Source organism: Anarhichas minor, unplaced genomic scaffold (assembly GCF_050575085.1).
Source record: "Anarhichas minor isolate MPS153535 unplaced genomic scaffold, ASM5057508v1 ptg000007l, whole genome shotgun sequence".
NCBI classification, from domain to species: Eukaryota; Metazoa; Chordata; class Actinopteri; order Perciformes; family Anarhichadidae; genus Anarhichas; species Anarhichas minor.
In genome coordinates this window covers 21550848-21571124 of record NW_027466453.1, presented here as the reverse complement: position 1 = coordinate 21571124, position 20277 = coordinate 21550848, and the positions used below count along the sequence as shown (strand labels likewise).

Here is a 20277-nt window from a genome sequence, read left to right as displayed (position 1 = left end):
GGTTGGCGCAGCGACGCGACGCAACGCCGCGATGCAACGCAACGACGCAACGCAACGACGTAACGCAACGACGTAACGCAACAACTTAACGCAACAACTTAACGCAACAACACAACATAACCCCAACAATGTAATGCAATAATGTAACAAAACAATGCACTGTAACATTGTAAAGTCAACGCAATGTAACACCCGGAACAACATCAATAGATAACAACTGTTCTTTTTTTTACGTGATGTTAGGTAAGAAGCGTTGACTATTGGTTTTACACGGGACACAAACTGCTGTCTCCTTGGTGAAAGTCCTGTGTTTGTTTGACCCACCTACCACTCCTCCAACCCGTCCTTAGTGGACTTTCTCTCTTCTTGTACTCTTTATTATACCACGTAACATTCAATAATGGACGCTTGTTGTACTTGTTGTCACTCGCTTTGACCAAATGCAAAAATTTCGACATTCCACGTATCCAATGTTTGCAGAAACGTACAATGCCGACATTTTCCCTGGTGACTGGGTTGAATTGTGAGCTTTGCTTATTTTGGACAAATTTTGGACATCAAAATGAATATTGTTTTGGGTGATGATCGCTTATTATCAAGTGTACCTCCATACGGTAAATAAATACTTTATGTTGCATATGTTTTGTTTCGATGTAATCATTTGCATGTATTAGCTGTGACCAGAACGCCATGAGGTTTAATAAACTGATTGATACACAAACATGTAATCGTTTCACAGTTGGGACGACGAGTTTCAATGTTTATGTTGAGGGGAACTTTTTAAAGTTGAAAAATACACTCCGGTGGACAAATGATGAAAAGACAAAACTTGTTTTTGAATCATCTCGACGGAAATGTATTGTTATCATTGATGGCCGACATACACTCTGATACTGAATCTGGATCGGTGAGGCTTTTAATGTTCATAGGAAACCTGACTCTTGATGAGTTGACAGTGTTTGAGGCGAGGTATGTTTTGGAGAAGGGATGAGTTATTATTTCAACAGTCAGCTCTTTGCTTTCAGTGCTGAATTGAAGGAAATGTTTATTTCTCTCATGACGCACATGGGTGTGCCTGAGTCTTCACAAATATACAAGCCATTATTTAAAATTGTCAAACTGAATGTGTTAAACAAAGCCTTGAATTGCACTTCCTAGTCAGTACTTCCACACTTTGACATCCGATTTGAACAACCAGAGCGTTCGGACTGAGATGCATCTGTAGAAATTTGAATGGAATCTTATTTCAGTCGCCTCCAAATGTGGTTTGGATTTTTTTGCTGTCCAGACTTATTAAAATCAATCTGGATGTGCTAAAGAATGAATTTGTGCTGGCAGTCTGATCACGTCCTTAAATCTTTTTGGAGCTTTTAGCCACATCTTCAATATAACAACTGCTAAAATTCTACACTTAGATCATGTGACAACAACTTTTGTTTTTCAAATTTAAATGTCAAGAATCAGCTTTAACCCTCCAAATCAAAGCTTGCTGCAAAGCTAGACTAAAACATTAGTATGTTATTTTTCTTATAGTCAACGTGAACCGGCCCTTTAAGTTGTACATTTCCCTTGCAATAGAGTATTTCCCTGTTGTGTTGTAACTAATTCCACTTAGAGGACTTGAGTTCTTCTTCCTGTTTATTGATAAACCGACCCGGCAGCGTGGCGCAGAGCGGAATGACAACCACGTGAGGCACAGAAAGTGACGCACAGAGTCCCTGCAGGAGGTGCCAGCAGTGTGTAAAGAGGCTGGTGGAGAGAGCACCTGTCAATCTTCATATCAAGTCACCCGTTTGTTTTTTTCCAGCTTCAGTGTGCCTACCTCTCTAACCTGACAGACAGGCAGTAGAGGCCTCACCGACGGGTCGTGTGTCCCATGAATGTGTTTATATGATCCGATCTCCGTACAGTAGGCCTCCTGGCCTATAGCTGATGGTGTGTCAGAGGTTCTCCTCTGACGCAAGAAAACCATTTAGTTGTAGTGTCTGGTGTCACGGGGGACGCAACGCAAATGCTGCTTATAAATACACTTCCACGTCCAGGCTATTTCAAACCTCACCGGGTCACACAGAAGAGTTCAACGAATGTTTAATTATCTGGAGGACCCAGCAGAGAAATGAGCAGATGATCATTTAGACAATTTACCAACTGGTGAAATAAATGATGCATTACGATGACGTGGAAATGGATGGTTAAGTAGCACGAATTCGTAGTAGTCTTGCAGATTAAAAAGTTAAATAACTTATTGAGTTTCCTTTTCATCGGTGGGAGAAAAACTGCAGATTAGATTCGGAGGATAAATGATGAAAGAGGACAAAAGGAGGGAATAAATAAGTTAAATAAGGGTCCATAGGAAAGGGAGGAAGAAAAGAATGTAATCAAGAGTAATGGGATAAAAGGAGGAAAGAAAGAAGGAAATGAATCAAGGAAGGAAAGAAAGAAGGAATTAAATCAAGGAAGTGGAGAAAGAAAGAAGGAAAAGAATAATGAATGGTAGCCAAACGTAAGGAAGCAATGAACAGGAGAAACAGAAAAGATTTTAGGAAACATGGGAAGGAAAGAAAGAAATCAAGGAATACAGGAAAATTGGCCGAAAAGAAGGAAGCGGAAAACAAATTAGGGAACCAGAGAATGAGACAGAGATATAAGGAAAGGACAGAAAAGACATAATTCCCTCTGTATGAATAGAGAGTCTCTTAAAATGGAAAAAGTACTCGACATAAATTTACTTTCCACCTCTTTCAACAAAGGATCAAGCCTGAAGTCTGAAATTCCAGACTGTAACACAACCGATCTCACATTGTCCACATTCAACACAATTAAAGATAATGAGCTCAGCTTTACCAGGGATCCTGCTGTCTCCTAAAACAGGCTGAAGCAGACCCGACCTGACAGCCATCCCGCCGGTCGACTGCACTGAAGTGACATTCGTTCATTCTTTCCAGAACAACCTGGAGCACGGAGGAGCCAAGTGTTTCATTTGACCTGCTTTAGGTCGGCGACTGTTAACATTACTCGACAGAGCCCCGTTGCTGCGGGTCGGAACGAATACTGATTTGTTGATAAGATCTGTTCCAAGAAAAAAGGCTCTGAACTCTCGTGTATTCTGAGAACAAAGATAAACCTTTTGGGTGTCGGGGGACGGAGGCTGCGGATCAAAACTTAAACCCGGAAGGTTTTAGAAATCCTTTTTCATCAGATTGTAATATCACTGGTTCATATGAAAAAGTTTCAGTTTGTTCCAGAATCAGCAAGAGTTTTGTTTTGTTAGATTTTCCTCTGGTCATTCCTAAGGGCGGCTGTAGCTCAGTGGTATAGCGGATCATGCTTTAACTACAAGGTTGGCGGTTTGTTTCCCGGCTCCAGCTGTCTGCATGTTGAAGTGTCCTTGAGCAAGATGCTGAACCCCAAATCGCTCCCTGTAGCGATTGTTTTTTCAGCCGGGACCACAGTGGCGAACCGACCCGCCCTCCAACACTGCCATCCCTGAGGCCGTGCTACTAGCGACCGTTTGTTAGAAGCGTTTTGACGCCTGAAGCCAACAAATGGACAAAAACAAACCCCATTGGCATTCATGTAAGATTTCTAAACCTCTTCTTTCAACATAACAAGGGCCAGCAGTGTTTGACAGAGTGACATCGGCAGTCACTAACTCTGCATGATATGCTGTCTCTTTGATTCTTTCATGTGCTGCCAGTTGTTCTCGGAGTGTCTGAAGTGTTGGCTGGCTACCGTCCCGGAGGTGCCGCCAGCTCGGTTCGCCCTCATTCCACCACATAATAAAGAGAAAGCTCTTCCTGACCAGTTCCTCCCATTTTTACAACTATTCCCACTTCAACAGGACTATGGTGTCATCTCCAATACAAAAACATTCTACTTCAAAGCTTTACATGAACGTATTACAAAATCCAAGAGGCTTACTGTCACAATGTACTGCGGCACACTTTGATGTTTTGATGACATAGTTCGGATTCACCACAGTCACACAATAACACAAACAAACAAACCGACCGAGGTAGCGGTAGACCAGCAGCTTTGTTGGTAAAATTACTTTTCTTGTGTTTTGAGTTGTGTCTATGAAGAGAGGACAAACAACGGCTTCAGTTCCCCGGCAGAAATGGCTGTCTGACATCAAGGTAAAGAGGTGAAGATATTCTAAATATAGTGTACATTTAAACCGATATCTATATTTTTTGGTGTCTAAAATACGTCCACAGCAGTACATTGCTTTGCTCGTTTCTCAAAAACTCCGTCTACTGTAGTAACACGCTGACTATGGAGAAGGACCTCTTACAACCACACTTCAAAACATCCAAACTAGTCCTTTAACATGCCGATGTTAAGTAGGTTTACGTTCTTAGTTTAGTGTGTGAGTAACATTTGCTACTTGGCACTAAAAACAAAATACAGCTACAGCATAAACACAGACTGTATATAAACATAGACTGTATATAAGAAGTGGACGTATAGTCAGCCATTGGTGTGTGGACTGACGTTTTGAAGCCAGAAGATCAGCATTTTGGCCGTGGCCATCTTGGCAACAAACCAAAGAGACCACAAGAGGGTGGAGCTAAGTACTACTGAACACTCACATTTTTAGGTGACCAAAATGTGAGAGTTGATTTTCATGACGTGAAAACACAAAAGGTGAAAGGGTTAAAGTTGTGAGATGAATACACAGACAATTCCCAGACCGGACAACAAGGAACATTAACATCTGTGGCCAGTTTCATGACAACACATCCAATAGTTGTTCAATAGTTAATAAATCAAAGGCACAGAAATATAGGAGAATGATTGAACTCTGAATAGAAAGTGTCAAAAGTTTCAACACATTTAAGATCATCAGGTCGTTGTTTCCATCGGTGTGCAGTGAGCTAATGCAGCTTCACCGTGTTTGGTTCTGGCTTGAGTTAAAGCTGACTGCTTCCTTTAGATCTCCTGAGTACAATCTACATGTCATTTTTCATGAATGGTCAAACTTTTGCCCCAAAAACCTTCTTCAGAAAGCCCAATTAAACAAAAGAAAAAAAAAAAGCATATTTTATTTTGTGTAGGGAGGGGCTTCATGCTTGGAAACAGATGTGGGAGTGTTTCTCATTTATCAGATGAATCATACAAAACACGACTGGACTTATCTCAATCTTAAACCCATTATTTATTGCCTTTTCACTGCTTCTACTTTATGTATACATTCCTTAAGCCTTCTATGCTGATGTGTCCCCCTGACTGAAGTGGAAGGATTGAGTTCCAGTACCTTGTGTGTGGACACATGCTCTACATTATAAAATGGTGAAAATGGTACTTGTGTTCCCCCCCCCCCCCCCCCCGTTCTTTCACACAGTGGCTGAACATTGCACAAGATTTCTGAAGAACAAAAAAATGTTCCACTCCGTCTTGGGGGGCCATCGTTAGGAAGAGAGTCCTGATCGGAGCCCCTCTGAGATCTGCTCCCAGTTATTACAAGAACATGCTGTACTTGATTGTTCTCATGCCTGCATGTGATGTTCATTACTGCTTCAGTGGAAGACAAAGGGCAATGACGAAGTTACTGCTGACGTTTATCTGAAAGACATCACCTATTTACAGCCCAGTATAGCAGTTTTGTGAAATAGTCACAAAAATGGGATTTGGTTTCATGTACATGGACACAAATTTATCGTTTTTTATCGTGTTGCTCAGCACGAAAATAATGTCAATGTAAAGTCAATTAGGATCCTTATTTGTGGGGGACACACAAAATAAATGCATTGATGTGACAAAGCAAAAGTCAGAGCATGTGAGGTACCTTAAAATATCCAAAAAGACGAAGAAAGAGGAAGTGCATGGGTCCAACAAACAGGACTTTGAACCAGAAGACACCGCGTTCAACGCGTTTTAACAGTAATGTTAAAAAGAAAAGACTTGCAGAGGAACACGACAAAAAGGGAGAATTCAACATCATAGCTGACCACTGACACAGTGTTCAGCTGCTTTACGTGCTCTAGTCACACATTTATGTAACAGGCGAGCAACGTCGGCAAAGTAGGGGCATATCTTTGATTAACTCAGAAAAGGAACAGGAAATCCATCTAGAATTAAATTTATACTTTATAAAAACAGGCTTTTTGATTTGCTGATGCCTCTGAGCCGTCTACAATATCTCATCACTCTTGTACAGTGGGGAGGCCGACACATGAGTCATGTGTGCAATGTTCCCGTCTTTTGCAACGCATGTGCGTCAGAGGAGATGATACCGATCACAGTGCGGTGGAAAAAGCCAAACAAACAGCCTGTAAAGAGAGTTTGATTTGATTAGATTTTCTCTCCTGACGCATATGGACCTAATCATTCTCGATGCATGACGGTAGTGACATCGGGGTGTTAACTTTCCTTTTGTTCTCTTGTGGGTTTTGCGTTCTTCTTCCTTCTCTGTCGACCACAATCTTCACACTGTAAAAAGAGGATTCAGATGTGGCGTCGCTCTCAATAAAAGGGATGGAAACTGTGATGTGCAACAGCTTTAATGTACAAAAGAAATCTTCCTTTCATGTTCTTACAAGCCTTGTTGTCTGTAAACATATAAAATCACTTTCAAACCACTCAATGTGATGTTTTTAATAAATTCAGGAGGTTACAAACTGTCATCTGTAAATTAGAGATGTGCTCTCGAGGAGGAAAATGTAACAAAGGATGAGTTTTGACAGTACTACACCTCTGGGTTTAATTATGAGGTGACGGGTACAAGAAAGGAAAAGATTAAAAGCAATTTAATGGAAAGCTAATGTGCCATCTCAACGATTTCTTAGCACACCGCTCATGGGTGTGAACTCTCAATTACTTTGACAATCATTGAAATAAACTGAATCTATGATGTTTTTATGATAAATATTCCTGCTTTCTTGGTAATTTCCCTATTACATCAAAGGATTCAATAATGAAAGTGTCAATATAAACAAATAATTGTACAGACTGAACCATTTGGTTTGCTGTTGGTAAAACAATCAATTAATGTTACTTAGTATGTGGATGTAGTCACTGTGACGTCGCCCATTGGTTTGTGGACTGATGTTTTGAAGCATCAAATTCCGCATTTTGGCCGTTGCCATTTTGAAATCTTGGCTGTCACCATCTTGGTTTTGGCTGCCGCCATTTTGGTTTCTCGCCGTTGCCATCTTGTTTTTTTGCAACCAAAAGTGACAGAAGTCCAGAAGCCAGGACACCGTTGTTCAATCCTCGTTGTGAAACGACAATGTTGATTTATTTGTCACGTAATTAATGTACTTCAGTAACGGCACTTCCGTTAACCCAAACAACCCTTTTTTTTTCAACACCAAGACAAGTAGTTGTGTTACCTAAACCCGAACTGAGTAGTTTCCTTTGAAGACGGAAGTTCATCTTCAAAAGGCCGTATGCATGTAACAAGCGTGAATTGACACGTGGTGCTGGCTTTGGTAGGAAAACAAAAAGTAACTTCTTGAACGATCATTGAATGATCAAACGAACAGTTGTGTGAGGATACGTTGCTGAAATAGGTTGACATTCCAGCAACTTACAGGCTTGTTGAAGCTAAAGCATTTGCATGATTGTATAAGGACACATGCAGCAGATACAGAGAAACATTGTAGACCAATGGTGTCCTCCTGAAAGTCCAGGCGGTCCCTTAAACTGGGTCAGTGTAGACCTCCATCTACTGCAGGTAACCTGACTATGAAAGAGAACCTCACACAACCACACTTTAAAATATCTGAACTAACCCTTTGACATAGTGAGCATGTCAGCCTGCTGAAATCACCTCTGAGACACCCAGTGGCAGCCTGGACATATAGCTCATGTTCCGCTTTCTGCATGTTGTGGGCCCCATAAAAGCAGCAGGTCGCCACTCTGGTTCCCCGTCATCAAGAGAACCAGACCCATTCACAGCCCCCCCCCCCCCCCCCTCTTCATCCTCCAGAGTGAGTGTAACCAGCATCACTGAGGGCCCCGGTGGGGGAGGTGTGTTTTGATGATGTCTCGGGGTGCTGTGGACATTCCTCTGAGCGTCGCTCTGGGAAGGAACGTACAAGCTGTTGTGATGACGTACACGGGACAATGGCGAGGAGTCAGTTTTACAGCTCCCTGCTGCTTCAGACTGGGTGTGAATGTGAGCTGCAGACATTTGATTTAAACCGAGACAAAGCTGGAAGGAAAAACACACACACAGCGTATGTCATCAATTAGGGAAATTTATTCCTCTGGAATTTACGAGCGAAAAGAGAATAATTTGCATTGAAAAAACATCTAAACTGAATTATAATGTGAATGTATAAATGTTTGAAAAGAGTTTGAAGACTTTTGTCTTGTTTTTTCCTCTGTGTTCTGAGAGTGTACGAGTACACTGTTAGACATTTTAATGGGTTGGTACAGTAACTTACTGGCGACACTGTAATTCAAGTTTACAGTACAGTAACTGTATTTTACTTTTATTGTATATTACAGTAATGTCACTGTAAAAACCTGGGTTTACTGTATAGTACTGTATTCCTATTATTCATTATTATCTTTTTTATTATTTAATTTGATGAACTGTCTAATTGTATTTAATAGTTTATTGATTACTCTAAACAGGATAAGGGGTTAAAGATAATGGATGGATGGATATTTGTTCTGTAATGAATGCATTTTTTTGTTTTTTCGTTTTCGGGAACGTAAACTCTTCACCTGTTTTACCATCATAAAACAAACTTCTATTATTTCTTGATTTCTATCAAGCCTCTTTTTTATTCTGAGTTATAAACATGATGCAGTGCTATCACCCAACAACCCACGTTAAAAAAACATTATTTATATTAAACAGTGAACAATGTTAAAGCAGCTCCATCAATGCATTACATACAAATTATACAATTAACGACTTTTAAATGTATCAACATCCATATTTATCTTCATTATTTAACACTGTGCACATATAAAAACACAGGGAATGAAGGTGGATACACTGCCGGGTTTTAAAGGCCAGTATACGATCCTCTGAATGAAAACACATGCAGGCTGGTGGCCGGCCCTGCGACGAAGAGGAAGTCATGAACTCTGGGAGGAGCAGGTTCCCACACCCAGAAGAAGAGACGCAGAACACTCCAACACAAACAGTCCGCCGCTCAGGAAGGAAAGGGCTCTCTTTGGGCCTTTATCAGATCTGCAAGATCCTCGGCCCCGTCCGTCAACGCCGTCCGAGAGGTGAGACCCCACCCTCCTCCAGCCTTCTTCTTCTGCTGCTGCTGCTGCTGCATGTTTAAGATGAGGTCATCATCAGAGAGAGAAGCAAAGTGGAACTGATAGAGCAGTTTGACACCTAAAAGGGGTTCGATATCTGGCTATGTGATATGGTCGGACCAGATATAGTCTAATAAATTAGATATTATGAAATGTTTAACAGCCAAGTCCTTTGTGGGACTCTAAAACAAGTAAATGTTTGTTGTATTTTCACACGTAAAAAGAAACACTATATAAAAGTCAGTTTGTTGAGTCTGCAGCTCAGATAGCAGCGCAGCAGGAGCTCCTCTCAGCTGTCTCCTGGTCGGGTAACAGCACCTCCTCGCTGAGCGTCTCTGCAGTAACTCAAACAGGAGACGAAGGATCACGTTCACCACATCACCTCCCTCCTCTCAAGTGCCCTCTGACCTGCAGGCCACTTCAGACTGAACTAGATACCCCCCCCCCCTTTGGCCCAGTAAAGGACGCTGGGTTGATTCCCAGTTAAAAGAACATGAATGGTGGAATGTAACCAGAACTGTTTTGTTGTGTAACACAACATCTTCTTACCATGACCAGAGGGAACCTAAGTTCACAAATGTAGAAGGCTATTCAACTGACAGAGATGAACCAGATGTTACTGTTGTTGGATTGGATCCACTGCAGTTTAAATGTCACAGATAAGACTGAATTTTAAAGAAAGTCATGCAGAGATTTATTTCTTTAGGATGTGAAATAATTGTTAATTTAGAAATGGTATGAGAAGAATCTGGAAATGTGTATTATTACCTGAGTAAACATTGTAAACATGAGTTTATGGTCTCAATCTCTAGTTTCAAGTCTTCTTCAATACAGCATGATGTTCATTTAGTACATTATGGTCCATTTAGAGTCAAACAGACCATAAAGCAGGGGATGCTTTAGGGCGGGGCTAGTGATTGACAGGTAGCTCAATGGTGTTGTCCGGTCTGTGGGTCGTCCGTGTTTTTGTCTTAAAACTTTAACCCTTTCACAGCGTGTATTCAGATCAGAAAAGTTAATTGTCAAATTTTGGTCACCCAAAAATATCTTATACAGCTTTCGGTTGTACTTAGCTCCACCCCCTTTTGGTACTACTGGTTGCAAAAAACCAAGATGGCCATAAAGTGCCAAATTTCAAAACGGACGCTTCTAAACCATAGTCCACCAACCAATGTGTGGCTGGCCTCCTGCTGCTACTGTCACTAATGACATTTAGCCTGTTATTGAAATGAACTTTAGTCCCGGTATTGCAGCATGACTTAAGGGAGGAGAATTTCGGTCGGACCACCGCTTAATTTGCTCCAGTTGGAAATACCTCAGCAGCCATCGCGTTGCTTAACATGGACTTTTGGTCCAGACATTGATGTTCCCCAGAGGATGAATCCCAGTGACTTTGGAGATTCCTCTGATTTTTTCCTCTAGCGCCACCACAAGGGATACTTTCGTAGTCATAAGTAAAAAAGTTTCGACAGCCGCTGGATGGATAGTCATGAAATTTGATGCAGACCTTTTTGTTTCTCTCAGGATGTGTTTTAATAACTTCTAATTCCTCCAATGCTTTGGTTTATAACCCAGTACCTCTAAAACTAATACCATCCCACCAGAGGATGTTGTTGATTATTATTACTGATGCCTTACGTAAGCAGCGTTTAGATATTGTCAGTATTTTAACATGTTTATAACTTATTTTTGGTGTAAGCTATAGAAAACCGGAGTTATTCATCAGCCTTTTTACTCCACATATAATACAGCCAAGGGGAAACTATGAGCACTAAAACGTCCCAGATGTTCCCCTGTGTAAGTTCACATCGGGGGGGACATTGCTTGTCTCCTGCTCCTCATTTGTTTTTCGGGTTGGTTGACGGTGTGAGATCAGAGGCCAGGTCACGGTGTGTCTGATCGAGGGGAGGACTCGGCTTCACGCTGTGAAAATGAACAAACAACCAGCTGGGGCTTCACGGCTGAGAGACTGAGACAAACTCTGAACATCCCTCGACCCGTCTCGGTCCGAAAACAGCTGAAGGCTCCTGCAGGGTTTGTCAACACATCCTTTCGCCATCTCTCTCCCTGTTGCCTCGTCTCCAGGTCCGGACTCCCTGGCACCAGCGTCTGGCGCTGGGGAAGATCTATCTCCAAGATATGAGCAGGAGAAACTCCACCCAAGAGGCCTGGTACACACACACACACACACACACACACACACACACACACACACACACACACACACACACACACACACACACACACACACACACACACACACACACACACACACACACACACACACACACGGACAAACCTATTACATCCTCTGAGCTAATCATTCCCCGAGACCACAACAACACAAACATCCCCGGGACAGAAACACCACTCTTCCTCTGACACGCTGACGTTTTTAGAGCTCTAAATCTTTTCTGTTTCTTTATTCATACGGACATATCACACTTATACAAAAGAGGGTCTATAATAGTTGCATTGACAATTGTCTGCAAGACCAGTATCACTTTTTGTGTAAATGTAAGAAAAATTGGAATCATGCTAAGTACTTTTATACATTTTCTCAAGCAGTTTATGCTTCACTTTGTTTTGTCATTATTGTATTATATATGTTGCTTTTACTCCACATCATTAACAGAATCATAAAATCTCAAACTGAATATGGAAATGCCATATTTTTTTACGCTTTCCCTGTTATATTGTAATAATCATTGTGAAAAGGCAAATACTTTATAAGCCCAACCTGCCATTTTAAGTATTAATGATCAGTTTGAGGTCAATGGTACATTTCCTTGGCAGCCAATAGTGCTGATTGTTAGATTCCAACTATCCTGTCTTGTGGGGCCGAATAAGCACATTTCAGAATATAAAGATCCATCATGTTCATGCTCAATGATAGTTTAATATCTTTAAAAAAACAAGCGCTCTACGGGGAGTGAACTGTGTTGCATCTTACGAAATCTTAAAAAGAAGTGATTTTACTCCGTTGCCTCACAGGGACATTTTTGTCTTTTACATTTTTTGTTAGTTTTGGCCGTGTTAATGCAAAAGGCACATTGTGGCAAGGGTGGGAGAGTATCTTTTTATTGAATTTTGGAAGTTCAACCTTAGCTCCTATAAGTCTATGATAACCTGTGTAGCTAAAATACAGACAGAAATGTCCCCATTGAAACCCATTAAAACCACGATGTTTGATCCCATGGCTATGACAGTATATACTTATTTATTATCATATCAGGCTTTTAATTCAGAGCCCCGGCTTCAAAATCGAGTATCCAGATAACAATTACATGTTTGTGTTTGTTCATAACAACAGTGGCATCATGTAAACAAACTGACATTTAAAGGCTTCAAATCCTAAAACTTTATGAATACTTGGTAGTTATTATGATCAGGACTGAGTAGAAGTGTAAAATAAGATCATATTATATTTTTATGGCAGTTTTTTAAATTAATTTGTGTCTTCTTCGGACACCAGAGCAACTTTAAAAAAAAAAGAATGAGCCACAAAGGTTGAACCCGAATGACATCAGCGCTGGAGACGGTTAATCCCGACCGATGCATTATGAAACCTTTCTGATAATCCTTGTTATTACATGAACGGCAATCAATCATCATGAGCAAATGACACATGTTATGAAGAGGAAAAAGTGGAAATGATGCAGTCATCGTCGCTGACAGCGTGCACTTTGACCCCTCCAGATGTTGACTGGGTCATCGTTTTTCGTTTTTTTTCACTGGATGTGAGCTGGAACATGCAGAGGGATTAGAGTCTTAACACGAGGAGAGGAGCGAGGTCGCTCTCTGCTCTGCAGCTGCACATGTGCACATCTGCTGTTACAGACACAGCAGGCAGGAAACATCATGACGAACAGAGTTTGTTCTGCTGCAGAGCTCGAGCAGATTAGTGCTCCATTTCATGCTCCTTTTGTTTATGTTGTGAATACTTTTCTTGCTGGGGAGAGAAAACCCCACCGTGTGCTGCCCTGTTGGCTTTATATATTTATGAGTAAAGATGCCAACTATCAAGGATTTCAGCTGCAAAAGATTCAAAACCTGGAAGAAGTTCTTTTGTTTTTGTAACATATTGTAGATGACACCTGTAGTTTACAAGTCAGAACCTGCTCTGTTGATGCATCACAATAATAAATCAATAATTGAACCTGTATTTAGCCAGTATAGTGCCATATAAAGACACAAACACAGATTTTAAAAAAGCAAAACAGCAAAAGGTTAAAAACAACATAAAAACAACTTACATAAAATAAGAGACGACAGACTTCAATCAAACCAGCATCAACCAAACAATTGTCATTCAGCGTCAGGACAATCCAGTACTCACATGATCCTTAATCCTGCATTTAAAATCTTGCATGCTTATAAAATCATGTAGTTTAAAATGTCTCTGTCTCTAGGGATGACGTAGATATTTTGTCCACATGGCTGAAGCTTGCAACTATACTCCCTCCTCTGGTTGTATAGAAGTCTATGAGAAAATGACTCTACTTCTCTCTTGATTTATTACCTCAGTAAACATTGTAAACATGAGTTTATGGTCTCAATCTCTAGTTTCAAGTCTTCTTCAATACAGCATGATGTTCATTTAGTACATTACGGTCCAGTTATTGTGGTCCACTGTATTTCTTTTTCTGTTATGCATCTGGAGCCACGTCTCCTCGTCCTTTGTGAATAGCATTAAGGACAATATTGTCCATAACCAGCACTCTCACATATCAAGTGTATACATGCCAAGTTTTTCATTCATTTATTTTGTTTTAATATTTTTAATTCTGTCTCAAAACCTGCTTAGAATCAGTGTGCAGAATGGAACTGGGACACAGCCTTAATTGTGCATCTGCAACAGATGCTTATAATGTAAACATAATGTACAGAAACATTGTGCTTGTAATCAAATTGTCTTTATGTTCCACGCCAGTGTGAGTTATTGCTCTATTTGTGCTCCGTGTGTTCCCCTCTCCCCGGCTCCTGAAGTGTTTGTCTGGGTCAAAGGTCAGCCTCCAGCTCTGCTCCTTCTCATTCTACTCCCACTGCTAACATTGCTAATTGCTGCCCCCTGCTGTCTCTCAGTAATCCCCAATAACTGCACCACAACAACAGGTACAGTGCAGACGACTTGTTGAGACACATGAAACTCCACTCGTTTGTTTTTCATGCCTGCAAATCGTGTCATGCTTCGTCATGCATCACTGGAGATTATGACCCAGAGGAGTTTGCAGATAATCCCGTCTCTGATTTCCTGGTATGCAGTGACGGGTCTGACACACAGGGGAAGAAGAAGGCTGCTGTAATCTCTCCAGATTAGAGTTTGGACAAAATGATGCTAGGTCATAGATTATGGCGAGAAATGTCTTTCTCGTGTCCTGTGGTTGATAAAGTCTTCTGCTAGCATGTTAGCATTTTCCGAGTGCCTTTTTTAGCCACGCTCTCCGGCCAGATGGCCTCCTCCGTCAATCCCCACTCACAATCAAGATTAAGATTACACACCACACACACACACACACACACACACACACACACACACACAAGCACTCAAATACGTCACATACACATTAATTAATGTCCATTCGCTAGCAGATGATATAACACAGTCTGTCACAATTGCCGAGTTACAACTGGAGCTTAAGTTATTAAAGGGAAGCCATTGATCGCAGGAATTCAAGGTTGGAGGACGAGTGGCGGGGATTAAAGTATTTTTACCACAAAGCCATGTATCCACGGCGCTCATGTGAAACAGAGAGGTGAGAGACAGAAGCCAGGGAGGGAGGGAGGGAGGGAGACAGATTGAAGAGGACAGAGAGGGAGAAAGCCCTGCTGTCACCAGGCTGGTTCAGTGTTTCTCAGTCCAAGCCGTTGATACCTTCTACCTTCTCTTACCTCCCTTGCTTGTTCTTTCGAGGCCTCGGGCCGCCCAGCATGAAGCAGGCACCATGGGCTTTCTGGAAAACTACCAGGAGATCGACCCCGTCACTTTAAACCTTTGCATCCTCATCGCCAGCTACGTAATCTTGCTCCTCGTCTTCCTGATATCGTGTATCATGTACGACTGCCGGGGCAAAGATCCCAGCAAGGAGTACGCCCCGGACCCGCAGCCGACCCAGTCTCCCATCAGGCTGGTGGTGATGCAGAGCTCTCCGGCCCCGAAGGGACGGTGGGACTCGGCCAACATGATCACAACCTACCATGAGCCAACGCATGCGGACTTCAGGGAGAAGAAGAGCACGATGGTCTGAGCGAGACTCATCGGACTCACCTTTGTATATACACAACTTTTCTTTTTCTTTTTTTTGGATGTACGTTTCTTTTTTAACATCTCTTTGTTTCTCGCTGGGACAATGCTAGGATTTTACCTACACACGACCAGTCTGGCACGGTAAGAGAGAGTTTGACTGAGTTTGAGTTGTGTGTTTGGATGTGAAATCCTTCTTTCTCTCAAGGATCTCAAGCCGAAGCCTGCACAAATATCACAACTGATAAAGAACAAAGGAATAAAGAGGGAAGTTCTGTTGAGTTGGGTTGAGAGACAGGCTTTAGGATTAAGGTTAGGGTTAGCAAAACACACAGAGAGGTGAAGTAGAGGAAGAACTTAATCAGAGTCTTAACGTCTGTGGCTCTTTTTAGATTTTAAATGAGGCATTTGAGAACAAACAAGAATGGATGACCGGGCACAGGCCAAAGTGTCGGGGCCTGTGTCACTAAAAGGGACATGTACCAACCACTAAGAGACTGAAATGACCACAAAAAATATACAGATCAACGACAAAGAGACTCAAAATGACCACGAAGAAACATAAAGCAACCACAAAGAGACACAAAAATATTACAAAGAGAAATAAAACAACTACAAAGAGACTCAAAAGACTATAAAGAGATGCAAAAAGCTGCAAAGAGACCACAAAGAGGCTCACAATGACTAAGAAGGGGCAAGACAACCACAAAGATAAGCAGAACAACTACAAACAGACACAAAATTACAAAAACATGCAAAACGACTGAAAAGGGGGCAAAATCACCACACACAAATTACTATAAAAAGACCAAAACTATTAGCCTACAAAGTTACACAAATCAACTACAGAGAGATGCAAAACCACATCAAAAAGAGGCTAAACAGCTATGAAGTGTGCGTGTCTTGAAGTGGTGGTCGGGCCTTTTGCATATCCAAGGGTCGCATCGTCTCATAATCCACCCATGCAAACAAGAACCTTTAAGCCGGGGAAATACTCGTCGCACCTTGACATCTTTGGATTTGATTCCTCTTCAACAACAGATAAAACCACATGGATTGCATTGCTTTTGATCGGCTGCCATTCAGGGATTAGCGTTTAACATTTGGTTAAATCTGGACGGACGTTAACATCTTACATAACTCCAGGAAGTGTGATGTTCCCGCTGTGCTTTAGAAAGGACAGACCGATGGGTGAAAGCTCTCAGATCGAGGTCCTGACCTGCGACGTCTGTACGCTCTTTTTTTGAGACCTTTGTCTTTAATCGCCCCAACCGCTACCGGGAAGATGTTAAGCCTTCGATCGATTCAGCGCTGTGCTGGCACAACTATGGCTGAACGCTTACATTTCAACAGGGATGATGAACAGATAAGCAACATAAAGAAAAGGCTTTGAAAGCTTTTTCTTTTGTCTCTCGTATCGGCTCATATCACTCAAGTGCAGATATGGTGAATGAAACATGCAAACGTTTTGTGTGAGCAAGAATGAAGCACGTGCTAGCTGTGTTTGATAAGTAGACTGAGTACAGTTGAAGTGAAGCTGTCACGCTGCTGTTTGCATGTTTGTCTGTCATGAAAATATCTCATAGTTCATATCAGATTCACCAGCTAATTTCAAGATCTCTTCTTTATCTTGAGAGGCCTAAATATTACATCTTATTTCTTCTTACCAAGCCAATTTTCACTTGTTCTATTGGCAGATTTGTTTTACTTATTAAAAACAGAAACACTTTGTATTTGTTGTTGTTAACTTATTTTTTACAGTGTAAACATCATTAATAAATGGTAAATTGACAGTTACAGTTAATTAAACCGTCTATAAACAATATCTGGATGGCTGTTATAAAGCTGCAACTGATGATTATAATACTTTATGAAATGGTTAGTAAATATATTACAAGTTGTAGTGGCGGCTGGGTAACAGATTTTTATATACTCAGCGCTAAAAACGACTGAAAGGGAGACACTACGGGCAAAAACATCGTTTTTCATTCAATTTAGAGAAAAAAAACATCATAGATACACATTAAGGTGTTTATTTTACTACTTAGTTTATCTATTCTTCTAAATTCACCAACATTTCCCGTTAGAGAATGCCTAATTTGCATATTTAAAAATTACATTTAGTTAATTATTTTACCCTATTCACCTCTAGTGTCTTGAAAATGTCTATAATTTAACAAAAGATATCTTTAAAATGAGTTTTTTTCTCAGACTGATCCATACATCTCCACTCCAGCAGCTCTTACATACACCAAACGTTACACTTTCATTCCTCTCTGTGTGCTGAAGGTTAACACAGAGGGGTTTGTTCACACAGCATTCATAGTCTGATTTATACAACATTACATTAATAAAAACATGGGGAATTTTTTTCGTGTTGATTTTCTGATTAGTGACAAAAAGAGAGTTCTGTAAAAAGCGGTCTCTGATTATTCCACACATGCGAGTACAGCTTGGTGCCGTTTGAGCTGCCAGCACCTCAACCGAAATAGATCCCGTAGCTCTGAGAAGTCTCCGTGAACGTGGACAGAAACCTGGAGCTCAAAGTAATCCCGCTACTTCTGAGAAACCAGCAGAAACCGGTGATGAATGAGAGAGAAACAGTTTGATCTATTATTTATTGACAATAATGAATATAAAACACAGGTGGATTTGGGATTATGATTTGGGACGCCCGTAGAGAGATTATGCATTTGGTCGTGTGTGTGTGTGTGTGTGTGTGTGCGTGTCCACAGCTCATCTCTCACACAGCTCGACCCATCAGCCTCATATTTTCTGTTCTCATTTATAACTGTGCTCAAGCCCCTCTTGTGGTTGCGATGATGAACTTTTATTTAGTTGATTTTTTATTCCATCATTGACTGCTGACTCCTGATTAACCGGCCGGTGATTAACTGCTTCAGCAGCAACAGTAGCATTCTGGCTCAGGTAAAAACGAGCCGGACCTATGTGTTGAAGGCCACACTTTGACCTTTGTCACGTCAACATCTGCAGGTTATTCCATAACCAATATGTTATATAATCCACTAAAGTTACTCACAAGAGATGAATAAATCCCTGTGTTTGTTATCGTCGCCGCTATCTTGATTGTAACGGACAATTGAGTGAGATTCAACTTTTCTTTGTTTGGGAGAAACACTTGAAAGAGATTTTCACAGTTGATATTACCAGTATTAATATCATTATCTCTGTCATTATCAGAGGCAGAACATATCTGGAATATATATTTAAATATAGCTCATGTTTGTATAGAATGCATTGGCAGTGGACGCTCTGCTTCATAGTAGAAAATAAATCATCCTGTTACTCTTACAGTACTATAAATAAAAGCTGGTACATTTAGATAGTGTGGACATTTAAAATGTATAATTATTAGCAGTTTACGTATATATTTAGTTGTCAATAGTTTGACGGGTTTTTCAAATGTTTTAAGCAGAGTTTTTACAAGTATAGTCTCGACTGAGTCTTGACATAGTCGATGTGATATCTGACAGATTTCCTCAGCTTCCTCACAGAAGGTGAACTCCAGGCGACATGAAACAGTAAACCACTTATAAAGCAGTTTAACCCCGTGTCACGTAAAGCCTCTTTTATATGAGGTCACTCTCACCTTTGTGTCTGACCTACAACCAGCAGAGACTTAGGAGGAGTCAAGATGTTACACTAACCCGACGCGGTCTGTGTTCCCAGTATGAAATGATAAATATGATATCTGAGCAGCTGAGGGGGAAAGTTTAGAGCTGAAACTCAGTGAGAATGTCTGACCTCTGACCCCTCACGTGATCAGCCTGATGAGACATGATTAACTCCAGAAATTGTTCGTTGCTCAGCGCTGACATTTAAACGCCTGGCAGCTATTTCCAACGCTCCCCGGGAACTTTTATTTAAAAAGCTGAAACGCATTCTGTCTGCGCCTGTGGATATTTGTAAGCTGGCAAATAAAGAAATGACAAAATGAAATGCTGACGATACGTGAACTGAAACGAGAGAACAGAATACAAAACTGTCCAATGACTTGCCCTTATTGTGTTCATTTGCATCCTTCGATATGAATCATGTTTCCTTTTGACTATTATGAATGCACAAGTCATCCAATTCTTCACTTCATAGTTCCTTAATTGCTTTATCCTAACATGCTTCAAGCAGTTAGGAGGCTATTGGTAACAGGGGGGGGGGCAACTGAAATCACTCAGCACTTATGGTCAATAAACAGGCTCAGAATCAGCCCCAGACAAGTCCGAAAGAAAAGCCTGAACCACTACAGCAGGAGGACGAGGAGTGGCTGATATGTATGTGCTGAGCTTTAATGGGACTCAGGTGTGTCCTGATGGAGGGAACGAGGGGACAAGTGTGCAGGGAAGGAGCAGGTGCATCTGGAGAGCTCCGTGATGAATGAGTTTGAATGAAGGTTGTGATGATGAAGATTGCAACTTCAAAGTGTTTCCGTCAACTGGAGGCAGTTGTTTGAATAGAGTTGGTTTTGTGAGGTATAAACATAACGTTCATGGTTTGAAGAGCCTGTACCTTAGTGCTGTTAAACCACACAGGTGTTTCCACTTATTTAGCCTAATTAGACACCTTCTGAGGACTGTGAGGAGGTGCAGTTTGATTGACAGGTCCCTGTCTTTATGATACAAAGGCAGGGTCTAAAGGGAAAGTGGAAACAAATTTGGGAGATGGTTGTGATGTGACTGTGCTTATGTTACTATAGGGACAACATTTTATTCATTTTTATTTAAAAATAACAACTTTCCCACAGTGTTGGGCTTCAGGCGGTTTCTTTTTTATTTAGATTATTTCGC

The 20277-nt window shown here is 41.1% G+C and overlaps 1 protein-coding gene across 1 annotated transcript; it reads left to right on the top strand.

Annotated features, from left to right (window-relative positions):
- The first annotated feature begins 15176 nt into the window (after positions 1-15176).
- LOC142945186 (small integral membrane protein 36-like) lies at positions 15177-15767 on the top strand. Its single transcript, XM_076086608.1, has one exon. It carries the CDS (start codon positions 15177-15179, stop codon positions 15477-15479), a length of 303 nt encoding a protein of 100 aa, XP_075942723.1. The 3' UTR covers positions 15480-15767.
- Positions 15768-20277: the final 4510 nt, after the last annotated feature.

Coding starts and splice junctions, on each gene's coding strand:
- LOC142945186 (XM_076086608.1), top strand. CDS start 15,177: ATGGGCTTTCTGGAAAACTACCAGGAGATCGACCCCGTCACTTTAAAC.